The following is a 20,239-nucleotide window of genomic DNA, read 5'->3' on the forward strand; positions in this document are numbered from 1 at the left end:
ATGGGAAAAAAGAGCTGAGATAAACGGCAATATAACTTTTGACTCCACAGACTCAAAAGAGTAGAGTTTGCATTGCATTCACAAATTATATAAAAATAAATAAATAAATAGACTTTTGCGTAGGCCAAGCATTACTTTAGCACCATCTTGTGGTATCTAGGTGTTGAACACTGTTTAAAGCGATACGTCACTTATTTACCCCATTATAGCAATAAAAAGTTAATATTTTGTCTATAATTAATTTGATACTTTCATTATTTTTCATGTACAAATAGTACCTTTAAAAACACATTTTGCAACTTGCTGTCGACTGAAAATGACATCACAAGGGCTCAGATAACCAATCACAGCTCACCTCTTTTCTAGGTTTGGTCATGTGACATTCACAAGCTGAGCTGTGATTGGTTACCTGAGCCCTTTGTGATGTCATTTTCAGTTGACAGCAAGCTGCATCATGTGTTTTTAAAAAAGGTACTAATTGTACATGAAAAACAATGAAAATATAAAATTTATTATAGGAAAAATGTTAATGTTTGACTGCCAAAAATGGCTAAATAAGTAAAGTATCTATTTAAGTGAGTTTAGGTGCTTCATTAGAAAGAAAAAAAAAATAGAACATTGCTATGATTTTAATGTTTCTTGGGGACAAGAAACCATGTGGAAGTATGCTGAAAAATTTCATTCGACTTAATAAGCTCCAATAACAAGAGCTATATAATAAAAAAAAAAGAAAAAAAAAGAAAGAAAAAGCCTTTATGAACAAAATGATCAGTTTTATGTTTGTTATTGTGGTGGAAAACGAGCACACGCGGACATGATAAAACATTGACAGAAAAGGAGACGAGGAAAACATGACAAAAAAACCCGAACCAAAACACAGATCCTAACAATATGATTCTGTTATTCTTCACCATGGCAACCACCGTGATCAATCATCTGTCTTGCATGATACCTTCCTGACAGCACCACATATGCAATTCAATGCATAAGAAATGACCAGAGCAAAGGCAGGCCGTCTCACATGTGGAAGGCGACGACGCATGGGTGTTGTCAGGAGATGATGCGCAGCGCACAGAGCCTCCTTTTACCCAGCAGGCAAGCTGTAGACACACATGGCAGCTTTGTCGCCATGGAGACCTGCAGGCTTTAGTAACTCGTGGGTAAGGAGCCAAAGCCTATTGAGTGGGAGCCGTGCCTCTGTGAAATACCGAGCGCACTGAAAAAAGGGGGGAAAAAAACAAAAACAAAGTTGTCGTCCACTTCCTCCTTGCGCTAATACATCTTGACAAGCTCTGGACGCCTCCATCCATCCCTCTGAAAAACACTTAGTGGCGATCAGTGCGTATGTGAGCGAGAGAGGCGCATTTACAGCATCATTGAGCACTAATGGCTACAAAATGCTGCAGAGGTCATCACAACATAATGTGCACTTGAAGATGCATCGTTATTAATTTAAATATTGTCGAAAAGTGATTTTTATTTCAGTAGTTTAATTAAAAATGTGAAAGTTGTTTAATTATAAAGATTAATTAAACACAATGAAATACTGTTAAAATAAATTGTTTTGTTTCTTTTGGTGTTTTCGCCTTTTGGCGCCATTGTGAGAGTGAACATTAAAATACAGAACAGGGTTCGATGAATGCCATTGTCATATTTATGAAAAGAACACAATAACATCCACCACACATATCAGAATCTGTATGCCCGGGTCTCGCGTTAGCGCCACTTGCGCCACAACTTAGACCTGTCATTATCTATCTATCTATCTATCTATCTATCTATCTATCTATCTATCTATCTATCTATCTATCTATCTATCTATTTATCTGTCTATCTATCTATCTGTCTATCCATCCGTCCATCTATCTATCTATCTATCTATCTATCTATCTATCTATCTATCTATCTATCTATCTATCTATCTATCTATCTATCCATCTATCTATCTATCCGTCTATCTATCCGTCTATCCATCCGTCCATCCATCCGTCCATCTATCTATCTATCTATCTATCTATGAGGTAAAAACTACATTAAAAAATCAAATGGTCTTCAAAAATGTTTTGTGTGCTTGATCAGAATTTTCTCCATGTTTTTAAAATGAAAAAATAAATAAAAAAATAAAAAAATAAAAGGCTTTCCCTTTTCAGTTATTAAATGTTACATTACTCTATGATTCCGACTTTCAATGTGCATCTTTTTCACCACGTTGTCTTATTGAGGCTGCTCTTCCTTTTGGAAAAGTATCACAAAAAAAGCCACAAAATAAATGACCTTTGACTGACCCTTTTCTTACCGTTTGGTGCTAAAGAGGCTGACACTTTCACTTGCTAAATATTAAATTCAAAGCAATGTGGTGCTTCTGGGCAACCTCACAGAGTCATTTTAAGACGAAACAAAAAAGTACAGTATAAGGTCAGGATGCTTGTCGCTTGTAGTCTGACCACGCCTGCATTATTTTTAACATGCTAGCGACCAGAAAACAAACTGCGTACAGAATTTAATGGAAAGTGCCAGACAGCCAGGAAATTGCAGTTGTAGTGACCTAAAATAGGCGACACACTCATGATGACTCATGGGGCAGAACTTAGAAAATGACTTTTTCCATGTTTTTTTCTTCTTCTTATTCAACCTTTCCCAGGTATTATCCCATTGAGATTAAAAGCCTTGTTGTGTATTATGGAATTTGCTTCAGAAACTCTCCTTTTGGATTTAAAAGTGTTTGCAGCCATTTAGTAGTAGTAAAAAAAAAAAAAAAAAAAAAAAAAAAAAAAAAAAAAAAAGCCATTTAGTAGCCCATTCCTTGCATAAGGAGCAAAGTAAACGAACACCATTTTCGCCAAAGGAACCGAAAGCAACAACAAATATTGTGATTTAAGAGAATTGGATTCAGCATTTTTCATCCTAATTAAGGCACAAATATATGAAGGTAGTCGTCCCAATATTGCCTTATAAATAAAAAGTGTACTTTGGAGTGGCCAGAGCGGGCCATCCTATCCTACTCGAGAGTATAATTCACAGATGTGAGTTGACGTAATGAAACTCAAAGAAGAGTGATAAACCGCATCAATCATCCAAAGACATTTTACAGCAGCACTCATATCGGCTACAGTATAAAAATGTTTCCATAATCCAGCGCAGATAAAAATGTTGCAGCAGCAAGCTGCTTCGTCACGTTGAAAGGATAACACAGCTGGTTTTGAAAATAAAAACCCAGCTTTCGCCTCAGCTTCTTGACAAGATTTTCGACATGTGGCTTGAAAGTGAGTGAGTCATCAATACGTATTTATACATATGGATCGTCTATTATGGTATCCGTGACAAGTTGTAGGGTTCTGCTGAGTCCCGGAGGAAGTCCACGGCCTGCCATGGATGCGAGTATGTTCCTTCCCCTATGGAAGCCCAAAAGGGTCAAAATTCAATAAATAAAAAGGTCATTGTGAAATAACTATCCTGTTGATAAATAACAGACAATTATGTAATATGGCCATTAAATTTTAAAATGAGGCGTTAGTATTATTATGAAAATTGTTGTACTATACTTTAATATGTAAAAATATTTTATCTTGATTAAATATTTCATAATGTTTATTTTAACAACGTCATACTTTTTAAAAATAATGAGATTTAATTTATTTTCCAGGTTTTATACGATTTTTTGTTTGTATGTTTGTTTTACAAAGTCAGTTTTTATTTCATAATGTTTTTTTTTTTACAATAACTTTATTGACAAAATTGTAAGCAAAAGCCAAACATGTCAAATACAACACAAAAAATCATCACACAAACACTAAAGAAAAAGGGGGGAAAAAGAAAAAACAATAATGAAATAAAAGTTGCCAGGGGTCTTAAACTAAGAAATATTAAAAATACTGAAATGAGAACACAAAGTCAAAGTCTTGACAGCCTTCTTATTTTTGGAAGTAGAAATGGACTGAAAATATACATCAATCTCTTTCGATTTTGCACATTTACATTTATGAATATAAAACTTAGCAAGATAAATTAACAGATTAATCAAATAATATTCTTTTTCAAACGACCTGTCATAGTTGACCCCCCCCCCCCAAAAAAAAAAAAAAACATTCGGCAAAGAAAGCACAAAATGAAAATAGATATTGTCCAAAATAAATTAGCATTTTATTTCATAATGTCGTTTTACGGCCGAATGACTTGGTCTGTCAATCAAATGACATGAGGCGGAGCCAGTTACGTGATTGGCTGAGTCCCTTGTACAGACATGAGCAGCAGCACTTGCAGTATCGATTCACGTGTGGAGAGTTTAGTGCCTGATGAGGAGTCCTTTCTGTCAACAACGAATTAGCTAATTTATTCTCTCTCTCTCTCTCTCTCTCTCTCTCTCTCTCTCTCTCTCTCTCTCTCTCTCTCTCTCTCTCTCTCTCTCTCTCTCTCTCTCTCTCTCTCTCTCTCCCTCCCTCACACCCTCCCTCCCTCCCTCCCTCCCCTAAAACGTAAACAGGAATGCCACGGCGGACATTTTGAGGTAAATGAAACACATGGCTTGGCTTTAGGAGAGCTGTAGGCACTTTTCTACATATGTAATGGACCCTCCCAGACCACGGAATGATTGATAAAAAGGCGAATACAGTATATACCCAGCTTTCCAAGAGAATTCTGGTAAACCAGGACGAAATGTGCACCAATTATAAGATGAACGTCAAATTTATTTGGTACCACACCATTTAAAAGTTTACTATGATCAAATCAGTTTCTCATTCCCTCCATGACTGTGGTGGCAATTTTTGTTTAACACTTTAAAGAGCTCTCCGGGCATCCACAGCAATCACCACCTGACATATTTGCCCACCTCACCCCCCTGCGTTGTCTCACATCCGCGCATGGTGCCTTGGGAACAAAGTACAAACGCAACCTAAGCAGCAGCTGGCTGCTGCAATGAGGCTTGTAAACAATTAGTCATCCGCTCCAGACGGTCTGCATAGTTTTTCAAATGAAGCCTTTGTGACATTAACGACTAATGTAAATGTATCTTATTTTCCTGTCTGAGAGAGCAAGGGTGGGGAAGAACGTTCCTCATCGGGGGATCATCAGTTTTTATTGTCATTTGTTTCCAGTAAAACCATGTGGAAAAAAGAAAGTTTGTTTTTATGGAACAAAACCTGGAAGCTGTGGTTACCAGAATTACTCTGTAAAAACAATACTGTGCAAATACAAACAACCTTACAGCAGCTTTTTTAAACTAATAATTTGGACACCCCTGATTTACAGATTTAAACTGTTATTGTGATCATTTTCTTCATGAAACAATGCCAAGAGTGCGCCAACTATTTGAAGATGTTGATGGCTTCAAAAGTTTGGGAAGTGCTGACCACGTGTCAGGTGTAAATGTTAACCTTCTTCCCACTTTCTTCCCCCAGAACGGACGTGCGATTAGCACACGCCTGCAAATCCTGCGTCAGTGCTCTCGCGTGTGGCAACACACACCAAGCGCACACGTATGTCATCGGTTCGGAGACGTGCGAAATGTGACAGCCTCCTGCGAATCAAGCCTCATCTCACGTCGCTCCAATAATTGCGTCTAATTTCGCCCGTACCTCATTGCGACGTGTCATTTACGATGTTTGCAGCCTGTGCCGTTGGGTAATCTGCAATTAATTGCTAAAAGGAGGCCATCTGTGGTGCTGTGGTTGATTTCTGGGAATGTTTAGAGCTCAAAATGCATAATTCAACCAATCCTGCTTGATTGGCACAATGGCATCGCCGCGGCGTCACGGCGCCGGCTTTGATAAATCAATTCTGTGCTTTTGCTTCTTTTCTCTGCGAAGCGTGGCGGGCCTCCAGCTCGTGGAAACAATCAGCAGTTGGTTTCCCATCTGACCATTCGGCCACTAAATGGACTCCGTTTTTCCCCCCGCACGAGCCGTAACGGGCCTGACCGCAGTATCACGGCTCATTTCCCGTCTCGTATTCCCCAAAGAGGGATGAAGTTGTGCATCATGCTCGGCTTGTGAGATGTACTTGTGACCTTGCTCTTATTGGATGGCAGAGGGAAAAAAAAAAAAAAAGGTGCTAATCTTGCCCTCAGTGACATCATCATGTTTCTGTCCGCTGATTGTTTGGTCAGAGCAATTCAGTTTGGCTAGCAAAACAAGTCAGTGTGAATATTAATTAGTGATGGACGAATGAAGCTTCATGAAGCACTTGTGATATTTTTTGACTCCTCTAGATGGCACTCTTGGTTTAAAGATGCAGTGGAACTTTAACCACTTACCATTGCACCGCCAGGAAAAAAAGAAATAATAAATAATAAAAATAAAATAAAAAAAATAAAATATATATATATGTATCAAAAGTGCTTCATTTTTCCAGCACTAATATTAATACTATGCCACTATATCGTCGTCGTCATATCACGATATTAAAAGCAACACATATCTGTTAAAAAATCTGTCTGATTTCCATTTGTGCAATTCTAGCACCCTCTGGTGGCTAGTTTTTTTTTAGTGCAGTTTAATTTTCATAAGGCATGTTTTGGCCCTTCTATTTTAAAATCCACACTAATGGTCAGATGAATGGGGAACGTAATATGGTTGTGACCCGAGTCAATATGTGGAGGAACACAATGTGTGGTTTCATTAGCAAGTAAATGCCTCAATAGAAGTGTTTTTAGATATTGTAGGTTCTTAACTCATTCACTCCCAGTCATTTTCACAGAAGCAATCCCGTTCGCTCCCGGCTGTTTTACTGGATTTTGACTCATTTTGCAAGGCCCACAGAATAGTGTGTACAATTGCTATAAAGGCATGGCACCTATCAAAAGAAAGATTAAAGTCTCTTCTTTCATCAGGAAAAAAAAGTATGTTTCTATCTGTTTCTGTTTTGCAGCAATTAGCATTAGAAGAGAGCTACGTTTCATCAGTTTTCACAAATCTATTTAAAATAGCAATTGAGCTTTTTTTCTACATGGCCCTGGTTGATCTCCTTTGCTCTGCTGCTACCTGCTGGCCGTTTGTGTAATAACTACCATTTCTAGAACCGTTCGTTGCAGTTGAGAGGCTGTATCAAAGCCTTCTGTATGCTCTAGCATAAAAAAACAAAAAAACAAACAAAAAAACGTATAAATACGTCTTTGGGACACTTAGAACATAAAAAAACGTATTTATATGTTATTGGGAGCAAATGAGTTAATACACATTGGCGTAATGTACAAAAGCCACAACATTGTCTTTTTCTTTAGTATGAGTTCATTTTTTGACAATATTGTGACCTTTTTTTTGTATCGCCAACCTCCCCACAATATCGTGATAATTATCTTATCATTGCTTTCACATTGTGATAACATTGTATCAGGATTTTTGGATATGTTACATCCCTAATTAATACCAGCTACTCTGGTGAATATGATGCACTTAATTTAAATTGTTCATGTTTTTTTCTCAGTAACTCTACATGATATGTGTGGCACAGTCGCACGCAGTTATATCACGTAAGAGCTCACAGAAGACCCAAGTATCAAACGCATGGCACGTCACGGTAATCTGTATACAGGGGGGTCGTCTGGAAATTGGGGCAGAACCGCTACAAAAAAGTAGCACACAGGCCCATTCTACTCTCGCATCATCCCATCTGGAAAATTAGACCCCAACCCTCATAAAAAATCATTCACTTCTAAAGTCGTTATCTTTCCTGTGACACACTTTTAGCAGGCGGATTGGCGGCACGCAAGGCGCCATATGCTGCCGGACTGGACCAGACTGGGGCTGCACTGCACTGGGGCGGCTCCTGGAACTCAACACGTGGCCTACATTTGTGCCTGGCATGGTGGCTTTAACGCTTTAGAGAGCACTCGCTCACGCGTCATCATAACATGGCAACCCGAGACAACGATTATGGTGTAGAATAGCGGTCAGTAACCGTTACTGTCAAAAGAGCCATTTTAAGTTAAATAAATAACAAAAAAACTGTCTGGAGCCACAAAATATTAGAATATTGTGATGAAGGAAAGTGTGTGTTAGTGTAAATGTAATACACTGAGGACACAAGAGCTATTTAGAGCGGCCCCACAATACAAAAATATGCAGCATCCAATACGTAGACATTTTTTTTTTCAACCTTTCATCTTCTGTTTTTGGATTATTTTATGTAATTTTTCAGACCTCATTTTTTCCATACCTGCGATTGGCTGGCAACCAGTCCAGGGTGTCCCCCGCCGACTGCCCAGAGCCAGCTGAGATAGGCGCCAGCACCCCCCGCGACCATTGTGAGGAATAAGCGGTCAAGAAAATGGATGGATGGATGGATTTTTTCCATACATTTTTTAAACTTTTCTGAATTGCGTCAAATTTCTGACATTTTTGGCAATTTGATGGACATATTATGGTAATTTTCTGCCTCTCTTCTTTCCTTTTTTGGACATTTTAAGGCTATTTTTGACATTTTTTTCTGTCTTTTTTTGCTATCAAATTTCCAACATTTTTGGCAAATTTGTTGATATTTTATTTTATGTAAATTTTCAGTACTCTTGTGTTTTTAGAAATTGTATTTTATTTTTTTTACTTTTTATTTTATTTTATTTTTTTCTTTTCTGCCTTTTTATTAATTCAAATCTGTTATTTTTGGTAATTTCATGAACATTTTATGGCATTTTTGTGCTTTAGTTATGCTCACTTTTTGGACATTTTAGGTCACTTTTAAAACCTTTTCATCTACCTTTAGTCTCTCTTTTTCTGACAACTTAAAAATTTGGATTTGGACATTTTTGGAACATTTAATTATTCTTTTTTAAATGTCAATAATTGATTCATTTAACTCATTCACTGCCTTTGACAAGTATACTTGTCAATTGTATTTTTTAGAGCGGTGCTAAATGGGGGCGAATCTGAGCATGCTCCACTGTAAATATCAAACTTGGAAACAACTTTACTGATGCCCAACCACCGGTAGATGACATCATAGCCCCATTTTATAGGAAATAAACACAGTTTCAGAGTCCATGGGAGAAATGGCTGTATTTTGGCAAACCTACATTTTTCTGCTGTCAATTATAAAAGAATGGGACGGGACAAAAAGTAGGGAGTCTATTAGGGGTGTGAATTGCCTAGTACCTGACGATTCGATTCGTATCACGATTCACAGGTCACGATTCGATTCGATACCGATTAATCCCGATACGAATGGTCACGATTCGATACCGATTAATCCCGATACGAATTTATAAGTCAATTGTTGCGATTTTTTTCCATTCAAATTTAGAAAATACTATCAGTAAATTTGTACATGTACACTGTAAGATTTGTATGAATATATTTATCTAAAACTTGAGGCTTATAACCGTGAGCCACTGTACACAAACAGTTTGCAATCTGTTTCACATTTGAACAGCATTAAAATAAAAATATTAAGGCTTAATGTGCCGTTCATATAACATTCTTCCATGCTCAAGGTGTGAATCCTAAAAAAAAACAAAAAAAAAATTAAAAAAAAAAAAAAAAAACGATTTTTTTTTTATTGAATCGATTCGAGAATCGCGCGATGTGGTATCGCGATATATCGCCGAATCGATTTTTTTTAACACCCCTAGAGTCTATTCTGTTATTTGGTAGATTCGGTTTATATATAATTATTGAATGGAATATCACGTGAGTATTGGAAATGTAAAAATTTTCTATAATGACTGGCAGTGAATGAGTTGTTAAAGAAGAATTCTGACATTTTTGGAATATTTACTTATGCTTTTTTTTTTTTTTTTTTTTTTTTTTTTAAATCTAAATCATTGATTCATTTAAAGAATATTTTATCCCCCCCCCCCCCCCAAAAAAAAAAATAATAATTATGAAAAAAATTTTTTGTTCCTACCATTTTTTATTTATTTATTTTAGAGCTCCACAGGGACTAAAGAGCCGCGTGTGGCTCCAGAGCAGCAGGTTGCAGACCCCTGGTATAGAACTTCCAAAGTTTACTCATAATTGTTGTTGTTGAGGGACTAGCATGGGTGGACAGAGTATGGCCCATTTTGTTTTCTTTAGTCCTGCCTACCAATTACTTTTCAGAGTAGTGTCGTATCTTACTTATCTTACTCTTTACTGCATGGCCGATTTCTGTTTCATGTACAGCACTTTGTGTACAGCAATGCTTGTTTTAAAGTGCTTTTATAATTAAAGTTGAGTTGTTAGTGACAAACTGCTTCAAAGTTGCAGTGGCCCGCTGACAGCGACATAACCACTTTTTTTTTTTCCCTTCCCAGATCTTCCAAAGCCAAACACGGCTGACCTCGCAGCTCAGTGTGGTCACCTCCCCTGTGCCGTCTCATTATCGCTTGGACGAGGTTAAGACGTTCCCTGCAGTGGTGATTTTTGGGTAGCTGGAGGGGGGAGTGCATGTGACAACCGAGGGGATCTGCCCTCATTTCGGAGTCGTCCTATTTGGTAGCGAGTGGCAAGTGCTGTTCTTTGGCAACGGAGTTGTTAGAAGGCCACATGAACTCAAAGCTGGCCAATGAAAATGAAACGAGTGCTATTAGTACTGTAGTTGTTGAACCAATGTCAAATGTTAATCATCCTGACTCGATTAATACATTTCAATTATCGATTATGGCCGGGACATAAATCAAATTAACGCAACTCCTACTGTTACTAGGGATGTAACGATATCCAAACATCACGATACGATATTATCGCGATATGAAGGTCACGATACGATAATTATCACGATATTGTGGGGGTGTTGGCGATATTTAAATAAGATCACAATATTGTAAAAAAAAAAAAGAAAAAAAAAAAGCTCATACTAAAAAAAAAAAAACCCGCACAATATTGTGCTTTTGTACATAACAGCAATGCATATAAACCACCTACAATCTCTAATAAAAATATTGAGGCACTTATTTGGTAATGCAAGCACACATTGATCGCTTCACAAGCAAATTAGGTTCACCTTTATCTGACAATTAGCATAGATTTTAAACATAGAAGGCCAAAACATCCCTAATGAAAATTTAATTGCACTAATAAACTAGCCACCAGAGGGTGCTAGAACTGCACAAATGGAAATCAACCTGACTTTTTAAAGAGATGTGTTCCTTTTAAATATTGTGAACATGACAACGACGATATTGCGGAAGTTTTAATATCACGATATCACGATATTGCCCTTATCGTTACATCCCTAACTGTTACCACCTCTTGCACATATATTTAAAGGGGCCATATGGAAAATGTTTTTGTATGTATACAGTTGGGTCTGCTGAGCGAAATTTCATGTGAAATTACACACAAAATTAAACTGAAGTTTGGCCCTGCAGTCGAGGCGGCAGCGTGATCTCATCAGTGGCTCATGCGTCGTCGCCCTCGGAATCGTAATGGAGTGGAATCGTGATGTGTCGAGATTCCCGCCATCTCGTCGAATCTGGCTTACTTGTAAAAGCTCTATTTATGACTCATTGTGATGATGTGAACCTGCGGAGAATCGCAGCCTGACTGAATCAGCTTTCCATTTCGTTTTAGTTCATCTGGTAGCAGATGCAACGTGCAGCTGCGCAGATGCTCTAAAAACTGCCAGCGCAGGACTTTAAGAAAAAAAAAACATAACCAGCAAAAATATGCCAGCTGGTCAGAAAGGTGAATGTTATCATGAAACCATTCACAGGCATGGGAAAATCTATTAGGTAAATTTGCACAATCCAACACATTTTAATTGACACTATTAGAGAGGTGTTAGTATCCATCCATCCATCCATCCATCCATCCATCCTATACATTTATTTACCCAAGTAATCAAGATATACACCATATCAGGGGCAGTTCTAGGGGGTGTCGACGGGGGGCAGTTGTCCTCTTAAATCTGTGCTTGGCCACCCTGCAGAGTAGATACTAAATAGTAAAGTTTGTTTTACATCACATCTTTGCCACGGGAGTATCACATGCTGATTTCATATTAGTGCTGTCACTATTGAATATTTTTAGAATTGATTAAACTATCAATTATTCAATCGACTAACCTGGTTCATTTTAATTTGACATTAAAGAGTATTACAAAAACACTCCCCCCCGGTTACTGTTTATTAACCAGTGATTGGTGTTTATGTCATACTTTGCATGCGTATAGTGATTTAAAAAAAGGGGAGATTGATGTTGTACTATGTTACCGGTTCAGTCATTGTTTTCCAAAGTATAAAACAGATGTTCACAAATGTCTTATTTTGATTCAACACAAAAGATAATCAGTATTGTTTCATGAAGGAATACACAAATCAGTGAACAATTACTTTTGATATGCGGAATTCAGAGGATTTGGAGAATTTTAAATAAAAAAAAATGGCTTCAAACGAATGCTTGATTATTAAAATAGTTGTCGATTAATTTGATAGTCGATTACTTGTCGATGAATCCATTAATTTGGACAGCTCTGCTTGATATGTTATGATGACACAGAGTCCCATAAAGTGCCCCCCCACCCTCAAGTCTAATTGGTCTAAAACCATCACATATTCATCAATTAATCAATCAGGCTTTTTAAAAGGAAAATCAACCCAAAAATGTTCTTTACAATAATGCGCCCCCACTAATCTAAATACGGCATTCTGATTAATATTGCGTTTTCGGAATATGAGTTAAGCAGCAAAATGCACCCGTTTTCATTCATTTCAGGGGGCGGCCATTTTGCCACTTGCTGTTGACTGAAAAATGACATCACATTTGCATATTAATTAATTAATTATTTATGGGCTGACTTCCACTTTACGTTCTATCTTCCAAAGCTTGGAAAAAGGTACCAAAAAAAAGATGGAGGACTAGCTTCATTTTCTTCTATTTTGCCATCCTGTAGTTCATTGCGGCCTTTTGTCCCAAAACTTTTGCACATATGTCAAACTTTGAACTGTGGGGAGAGAAGTCAGAGATTGGTAACTGCAAATATTGCTCGGAAAAAAATCTCAGAGTGTTGTGGTGATTTTATAGGACTAAAAATAGGCTTTTTCAGAGTCAGCGGGAGATAGGATAGATAGGATATGTAGTCTGCGACTGCGCTTTGCCCAAATGCGCCCAGAGATGAGGTGAGATTACACAGAGGGGCGCGCTGTGTCTGAGAAAATGTTGCTGCTGCTGCTGCTGAACTGGGTCACACCCAATAACGTTAAAAAAAAAAAAAAAGATGCAGAGATATATCGTGTAAAGATATCTTTGAATACAAATGAATACTTGTCATTTTTAAAATCTGTTTCATGAAAAAAAAAAAAAAGGAATTAGAGCAAGATAATGGCAGGGGCACACGGGCATGACAGTGGAACCTTGCATGTTTATGGGTGCTGAAATAAAGGTGAAAACAGAGAAAGTGGCTGCCGTAATAGAGTGCGCGCCTCTGCATTAGGCCTCGCATCGGCGGCAGGTCGAGGACGACAACAATCATGAACTCACAGGAGGGTGCACCGACTCTTTGGCGGCATAATAATGCACAAGGGAGCTCATTCATAGGTGCTCAATGCAAATCATCTCTGACGACCAAATCTTCCGCTTTTTTTTGCTGTTTCTGTCTGAGACTCTTATCTCGTCATTGACATGCAAACATCGCCCTCTTCTCTTGTCATCATTCTACACGAGCGCCTATTTCCAACCCACTTCCATTACCATATATTTCATTCGCAGCCATTCGGCCATCTGTCTGCTGACGGCGGCTCTGACTTTCCGCCGTCTCCTCCTTAATGGCCTTTTGTAAGACAAAGAACCATATATGGTCACTTGAAGCCAAGGAAATACAATCAATTAGTCAGGTATCAGTACTTAAAAAAAAAAATGTACAAGTATTTTGGGCTTCTAAATGGCTGTAAACAAAAACATCCAGGAATAAACAGCATGTCACCAGACACTTCATTAGGCACACCTGCACAACCGAATGAGAACCAATACTGTCAAACTGCTCCCAGGTGGCTTAATAACTTGTGTGTGACATGATTTAGTGAAAGCCCCAAGGTTCAAGTCTTAGAGTACACGGAAGTGAACTGAAGTAACCCCCTCCCGCCCCCCCATGGAGGTAAATATGGTGCAAAAGTAACTTGTAAAAAAAAAAAAATGTACCTGTAGAAAAAAAGTATTAATTTGTATCTGTAAAAGAAAATTGTACCTGTAAAAAAAAAAAAAAAAAATGAAAAAAAAATAAAAATAAATTGGACCTGTAAAATGTGCATAAAAAGTCTGTACATAAAAAAAAATTACTTAAAAAAAACCTGTAGAAAGAAGTGTAAATTTGTATCTGTAAAGTCGTGATTTGTATGTGTACCTTTAAAAAAAATAAAAATAAAAATAAATAAATTGTACCTGTAAAAAAAATGTGTAGGCCACTAGGAGTCACATGTAGAGAAGGGGGCGGGCTCTGGAGGATTTGGGAGCGGGCTGAAGCCGAACCTTATTTCTACAGCTACAAAACAGGACTTTAGATACAATTTTTTTTTTACGTACAATTTTTTTTTTTTTAAATGTACAGATTTTTTTTATTTACGTAAATTTTTTTTAGGTACTTTTTTTTTATGTACAGTATTTTTTACGCACAATTTTTTTTACGTACACATATTTTTTCAAAGTACAATTTTTTTTATGTACAGATTTTTTTACGCATTTTTTTTTATGTACAAATATTTTTTACGTACAAATTTAGTTTTTTTTAGTATACATTTTCTTTTTTACAAGTACAATTTTTTTTGAAGAGGTCCATTTTTTTTTTTTTTTTACAAACATTTTTTTTTATGTACGTTTTTTTACAGGTACAAATCACGACTTTTACAGATAAATTTATACTTTTTTCTACAGGTACAAAAAAAATGTGTGCTATCGTACGCAAATAATCGACTGCTCAACACAGAAATGTTTAGAAATAGGCAACTTGTTTAATTTCACACCTGATGGGTGGCTAGTAATTCAGGGTTTTTATATAAACAATAAAAAGTACATTATCCAGATGTCACATGAAAAGACAATCATGCCTGAACAAATAATGCTACCAAAATCATAATAGGTATACCTAATGTTTTGTCCACTGAGTACATACTGCACAATGTCCTGCATGTGTGCTCCATTTGAGCCTGTCATTTTCCACATGGATGCTTTCCCTGCAAACAGGACCATTTCCAGCCATGCCCTCACATGGCAGCGGCATCTTCACAGGCTGGTGTCAGTGAGCCATTACGGACATCAGCCCCGGCCGTTTAGGTGCCAAAAGCAGCCGAACTCAATTGTGTGCGAGCACCAGCTCCGAAATTCTCCACGCATGTGTGGAAAAGGAGGCGCGAGCGAGCAGGGTGATTCAAGGCTATAAGGGGACAGCAGACATGCTTTATGATTAGATTTTACTCATAGCTTTATTATTATGGGGAAGATTTTTAGTGGTCGACAAGGTGAGTCTAAGTGATAGAGCTGGTGGAGGCCATTAACGAGACAAAAATGACAAAAGTGTCTTGAAAAACATATATTTAGTGAACTGCTTTCACAATTCATAAAAAAAAAAGAGGTTCTTGCTTTCTTGGAGCACTAAATGGACACACACTTTGTTTTTTTATTTGAAATCCATCCATCCACCCGTCCGTCCGTCCATCCATCCATCCATCCATCTTCCATCCATCATCCATCCATCCATTCACCCATCCATCATCCATCTATTCATCATCCATCCATCCATCCTTTATCCATCCTTCCATCCATCCATCCACCCACCCAAACCCATCCATCCAATCCATCCATCCATCCATCTTCCACCCATCCACCCATCCATCTTCCATCCATCCATCCATTCACCCATCCATCATCCATCTATCCATCATCCATCCATCCATCCATCCTTTATCCATCCTTCCATCCATCTTCCACCCACCCAACCATCCATCATCCATCCATCCATCCATCCACCCAAACCCATCCATCCACCCACCCAAACCCATCCATCCATCCATCCAATCCATCCATCCATCCATCTTCCACCCATCCATCCATCCATTCACCCATCCATCATCCATCTATCCATCATCCATCCATCCATCCTTTATCCATCCATCCATCCATCTTCCATCCATCATCCATCCATCCATTCACCCATCCATCATCCATCTATTCATCATCCATCCATCCATCCATCCTTTATCCATCCTTCCATCCATCCATCCACCCACCCAAACCCATCCATCCATCCATCCAATCCATCCATCCATCCATCTTCCACCCATCCATCCATCCATCCATCCATCCATTCACCCATCCATCATCCATCTATCCATCATCCATCCATCCATCCATCCAGCCATCCTTTATCCATCCTTCCATCCATCTTCCACCCACCCAACCATCCATCATCCATCCATCCACCCAAACCCATCCATCCATCCATCCATCCATCCATCCATCCATCCATCCAATCCACCCACCCACCCATCCATCCATCCATGTGGGAACCCAGCCGACTCCCGGTCAATGGAAGCGGCTCCCCTTGCATTAAAATCAGGGCGGTTGAAGCGCACACATACTTGACATTGCTGGAGGAGAAACTGACTCAATATGGTCTGAGTGTGTGATTGGTGTGCACAAAGCAGGCAAACTGCAAGATCTCCCCTTTTGCGGATGATATAGTTGGCCACACATGTATCATGGGCATTTGGAGATTACCTTATACCCTTGATTGTGCATCGATGTAACGTGTGAGTTATCATAATTTGCTCAATTAACTGATTTCTACAATGATTCCGAGTAATTGTCCTACACTGATGTCATATTGATAAATTAAATAGTAGGTCATCCATCACACCACACACCACACGAATATGACTACCGATGCCTTAATCAAATCCACCAACATCACATTACACCATCTGTGCCACAACTTAGACCTACTTTTAGCTGGTCTAAATTCTTGTCTACTTTCTGTCAACAAACTGCCAAATGCGCCGGCAGCGCGGCAGCCGTGTCTGTTGGAACGTCCAGCTAGGCGAAATGTGGTCTCAAACACGATAGAATACAATTGACTCGAAACAAAAATGAAGATGCACAGTTTTCCGTGTGCTTTGCAACAAAATAAATGAATAAAGCGGAAAGAGTTTTGCAATGACGCTGGACACGTCAGAGTTTGAAGAACATCACTTGTCTAAAATGTAAACACACACTAACAGTTATTTTCCCCATTTTAATAGTTTTAAATAATTCAAGGTTCTACCTTGTGAGATGTGTGACGTGCATCCCAAGTGACAAATGATCCACGGGCACTATGACCCAGCAAACAGTCTGGTCCTTCATGGAGACATCAGTTGATGTCACCGACTGTATAAAAAGCAGTACTTTGAGGTTCGCCTCGTCAGTCACCCGACGTGGGGCTCCAAGCAGGCGCACATCATGCAGGCGAACTTTCCACCTTTATGCGGATTACTCACACGTTGGAACGGCAGCACATCATCACGATGAAGAGTGGTGAACTTCTATCCCCCCGGGGAGCGGATTACAAGTGAAACGAAAGAATTGTCCGTGCCATGGCGTTGAGGAGGCGACTTTGTTTAAATTTCACCCCCGAATTGTGCGACGGCGCGCAGAATATGAGCCAAGAGTGACTGGAGAAGTGATGGAGGGCGCCGGTCAAGTGGAGCCCACCCAGCTGCCGGCGAACGCCTCCAACATCAGCCAGCCCGAGGATGCGTCCGAGGCGGGCTGGAGCGCGCACGGCAGCCTCGCCTACCAGATCGGCCTGGCGTCGCTCCTTTCCGCCATCACGTTGGCCACCAGCCTGTCCAACGCCTTCGTGATCGCCACCATCTCCCAGTCCAAGAAGCTGCAGACGCCCGCCAACTTCCTCATCGCCTCGTTGGCCGTCACCGACCTGCTGGTGTCCATCCTCGTCATGCCCGTGTGCGTCCTCTACACGGTCACCCACGAGTGGACGCTCGGCCAGGTGGTGTGCGACGTGTGGCTGTCGTCGGACATCACCTGCTGCACGGCGTCCATCCTCCACCTGTGCGTCATCGCGCTGGACCGCTACTGGGCCATCACGGACGCGGTGGAGTACTCCAAAAAGCGCACGCCGGGGCGCGCGGCCGGCATGGTGGCCACCGCCTGGGTGATCGCCATCTCCATCTCTCTGCCGCCGCTCTTCTGGAGGCAGGTCAAAGCGGACGAGTTGACCAGCTGCAGCGTCAACACGGACCACATCTTCTACACCATCTACTCCACCTTCGGCGCCTTTTACATCCCCACCCTGCTGCTCATCGTCCTCTACGGGCGCATCTACGTGGAGGCGCGCAAACGCATCCTCAAGCAGTCGCCCAAGAAGAAGAAGAAGGCGGCGGGGAAGAGGCTGACCTCGGCGTATTTGGCCACGGGCTCCCCCGGATCCAACGCCTCCACCAGCCCCTTGCAGGGCGGCAGGCACGACGCGCCGTCCAGCGACACCAACTCGTCCACCAGCGACAACCAGGTGAAGGTGACTCTGTCGGACGCGGCGCTGGAGAAGAAGCGCATCTCGGCGGCGAGGGAGAGGAAGGCCACCAAGACGCTGGGCATCATTCTGGGCGCGTACATCGTGTGCTGGCTGCCCTTTTTCATCTACACGCTGGTGGTGGCCGTATGCGACGCCTGCGTCATCCCCGAGCTCTTTGACTTCTTCACCTGGCTCGGCTACCTGAACTCGCTCATCAACCCCATCATTTACACCATGTCCAACGAGGACTTCAAGAAAGCGTTCCACAAACTGGTGCGTTTCAGATGCTGCAGGGGCTGATCCCTTGCATTGATTTGTCGTTATTACGAATGTGAAGCAGATGCCATAAATAACAATTCAAAGCCATGTCGTGTGAAGAGGATAACGGGAAAACGAGGAAATACACGCATACTTTATTGTATTGGATATGACATTGATGGGTAAAATACAGGAAAACATCAAACAAATCTCCATGGCAGGGTGACTGTTGTCGTGGATAAAAATACGTACACCAAAAGGCAAAAAAATAAAATAAAAATGCACAATCTAAAAGATCTGTATGTAAAAGAAAAAATGGCCTTAACAATTATAATAATGCTCACTTTTGTTTGTATTAATTTAACAATATTTATATTTTTATTCCAATTGTTTTGCCATATTATTTATTTTTATTTATGACATTTTAATCCCTTATTGCAAAATTCTATCTGCACCTTATTTCCATATTATATTATTTATTTTTATTTATGACATTTTAATCCCTTATTGCAAAATTCTATCTGCACCTTATTTCCATATTATATTATTTATTTTTATTTATGACATTTTAATCCCTTATTGCGAAATTCTATCTGCACCTTATAATTGTATTTATTTGCAGTGTGATGCTCTGCATTTCATCATATGCGGATGTGCTCCTCACATGGTTTTATTTATTATCGCAAAAGAGTCCAAATATCAACAATCTCACAATTTATTTGAAAAAGGATTTTGCTCATTATTTTTTTAAAAGGCAGAATTTTTAGTATCCCGCTTGTATTGAATCAGTGGTGGGAAACATGTGGCTCGTGGGCCACACGCGGCCCGCATGAGGATTCCATCCCATCCGCCGTGCGATTCTAAAAACAAATAAAACCTCAGAAAATGAAAAGCCTTTCAACATTTGATCCCTAAATGTTGAAAATAGATAATAATTTGTTGGAAGGTTGTGACAAACTTCGTAGTGACTGAAACGGCCGAAAGGGAAAAGGAGGTTCTCCACGCCTGCGTTCGATATCCTCATCGTAAACTCGTCTCCAGCTTTGCACACTTGTGAATCAGACGTGTACGTGTGTGCGTATTTTCCGACCACTTTTGATATCATGCTTCTTATGTTTTCAAATGTCACACAGATAAGCTGTGTGGGCTGCTATAGTGTGTGTCTGCAACGTGATGTTTGACCTCCACAAACGCGCGCACACACACAAGGATTCATCTCTTTCCTCTCAGAGATGCTGTGCAATAAAGAGAAATATTTCAAGTATCTCTTTGGCCTGTTGTTGTGGGGGCGCCACAGACGGAATGCATTAGACTTTATTTCTATTGACATCGTAATGCATTGTGATTAACAGGGCAAGTTCCCATGTGACATCCTCTCGGCACATTTGCGGATCCACTCAGTAGCTTGCGGCTCTCACAACCTCGTAGTCCGATACATCGTAACAAACAACAACAGGAAGCAATGGGAGATTACATCACCCTGTTAGGAAAGGCTGCTCACGATGCCAACACACACACGTGGAAGCACACTGGCATCTCGTTCAATTGATGATTTTTTTTTTTTTTAAAT

At 39.8% G+C, this 20,239-nt stretch overlaps 1 protein-coding gene across 1 annotated transcript; it reads left to right on the forward strand.

Annotated features, from left to right (window-relative positions):
* Positions 1-17,307: 17,307 nt before the first annotated feature.
* htr1b (5-hydroxytryptamine (serotonin) receptor 1B) lies at positions 17,308-19,933 on the forward strand. Its single transcript, XM_077538450.1, has one exon. It carries the CDS (start codon positions 17,560-17,562, stop codon positions 18,709-18,711), a length of 1,152 nt encoding a protein of 383 aa, XP_077394576.1. The 5' UTR covers positions 17,308-17,559; the 3' UTR covers positions 18,712-19,933.
* The last annotated feature ends 306 nt before the right edge of the window (positions 19,934-20,239 follow it).

Source organism: Festucalex cinctus, chromosome 12 (genome assembly GCF_051991245.1).
Source record: "Festucalex cinctus isolate MCC-2025b chromosome 12, RoL_Fcin_1.0, whole genome shotgun sequence".
In the NCBI taxonomy this organism is placed as follows: Eukaryota; Metazoa; Chordata; class Actinopteri; order Syngnathiformes; family Syngnathidae; genus Festucalex; species Festucalex cinctus.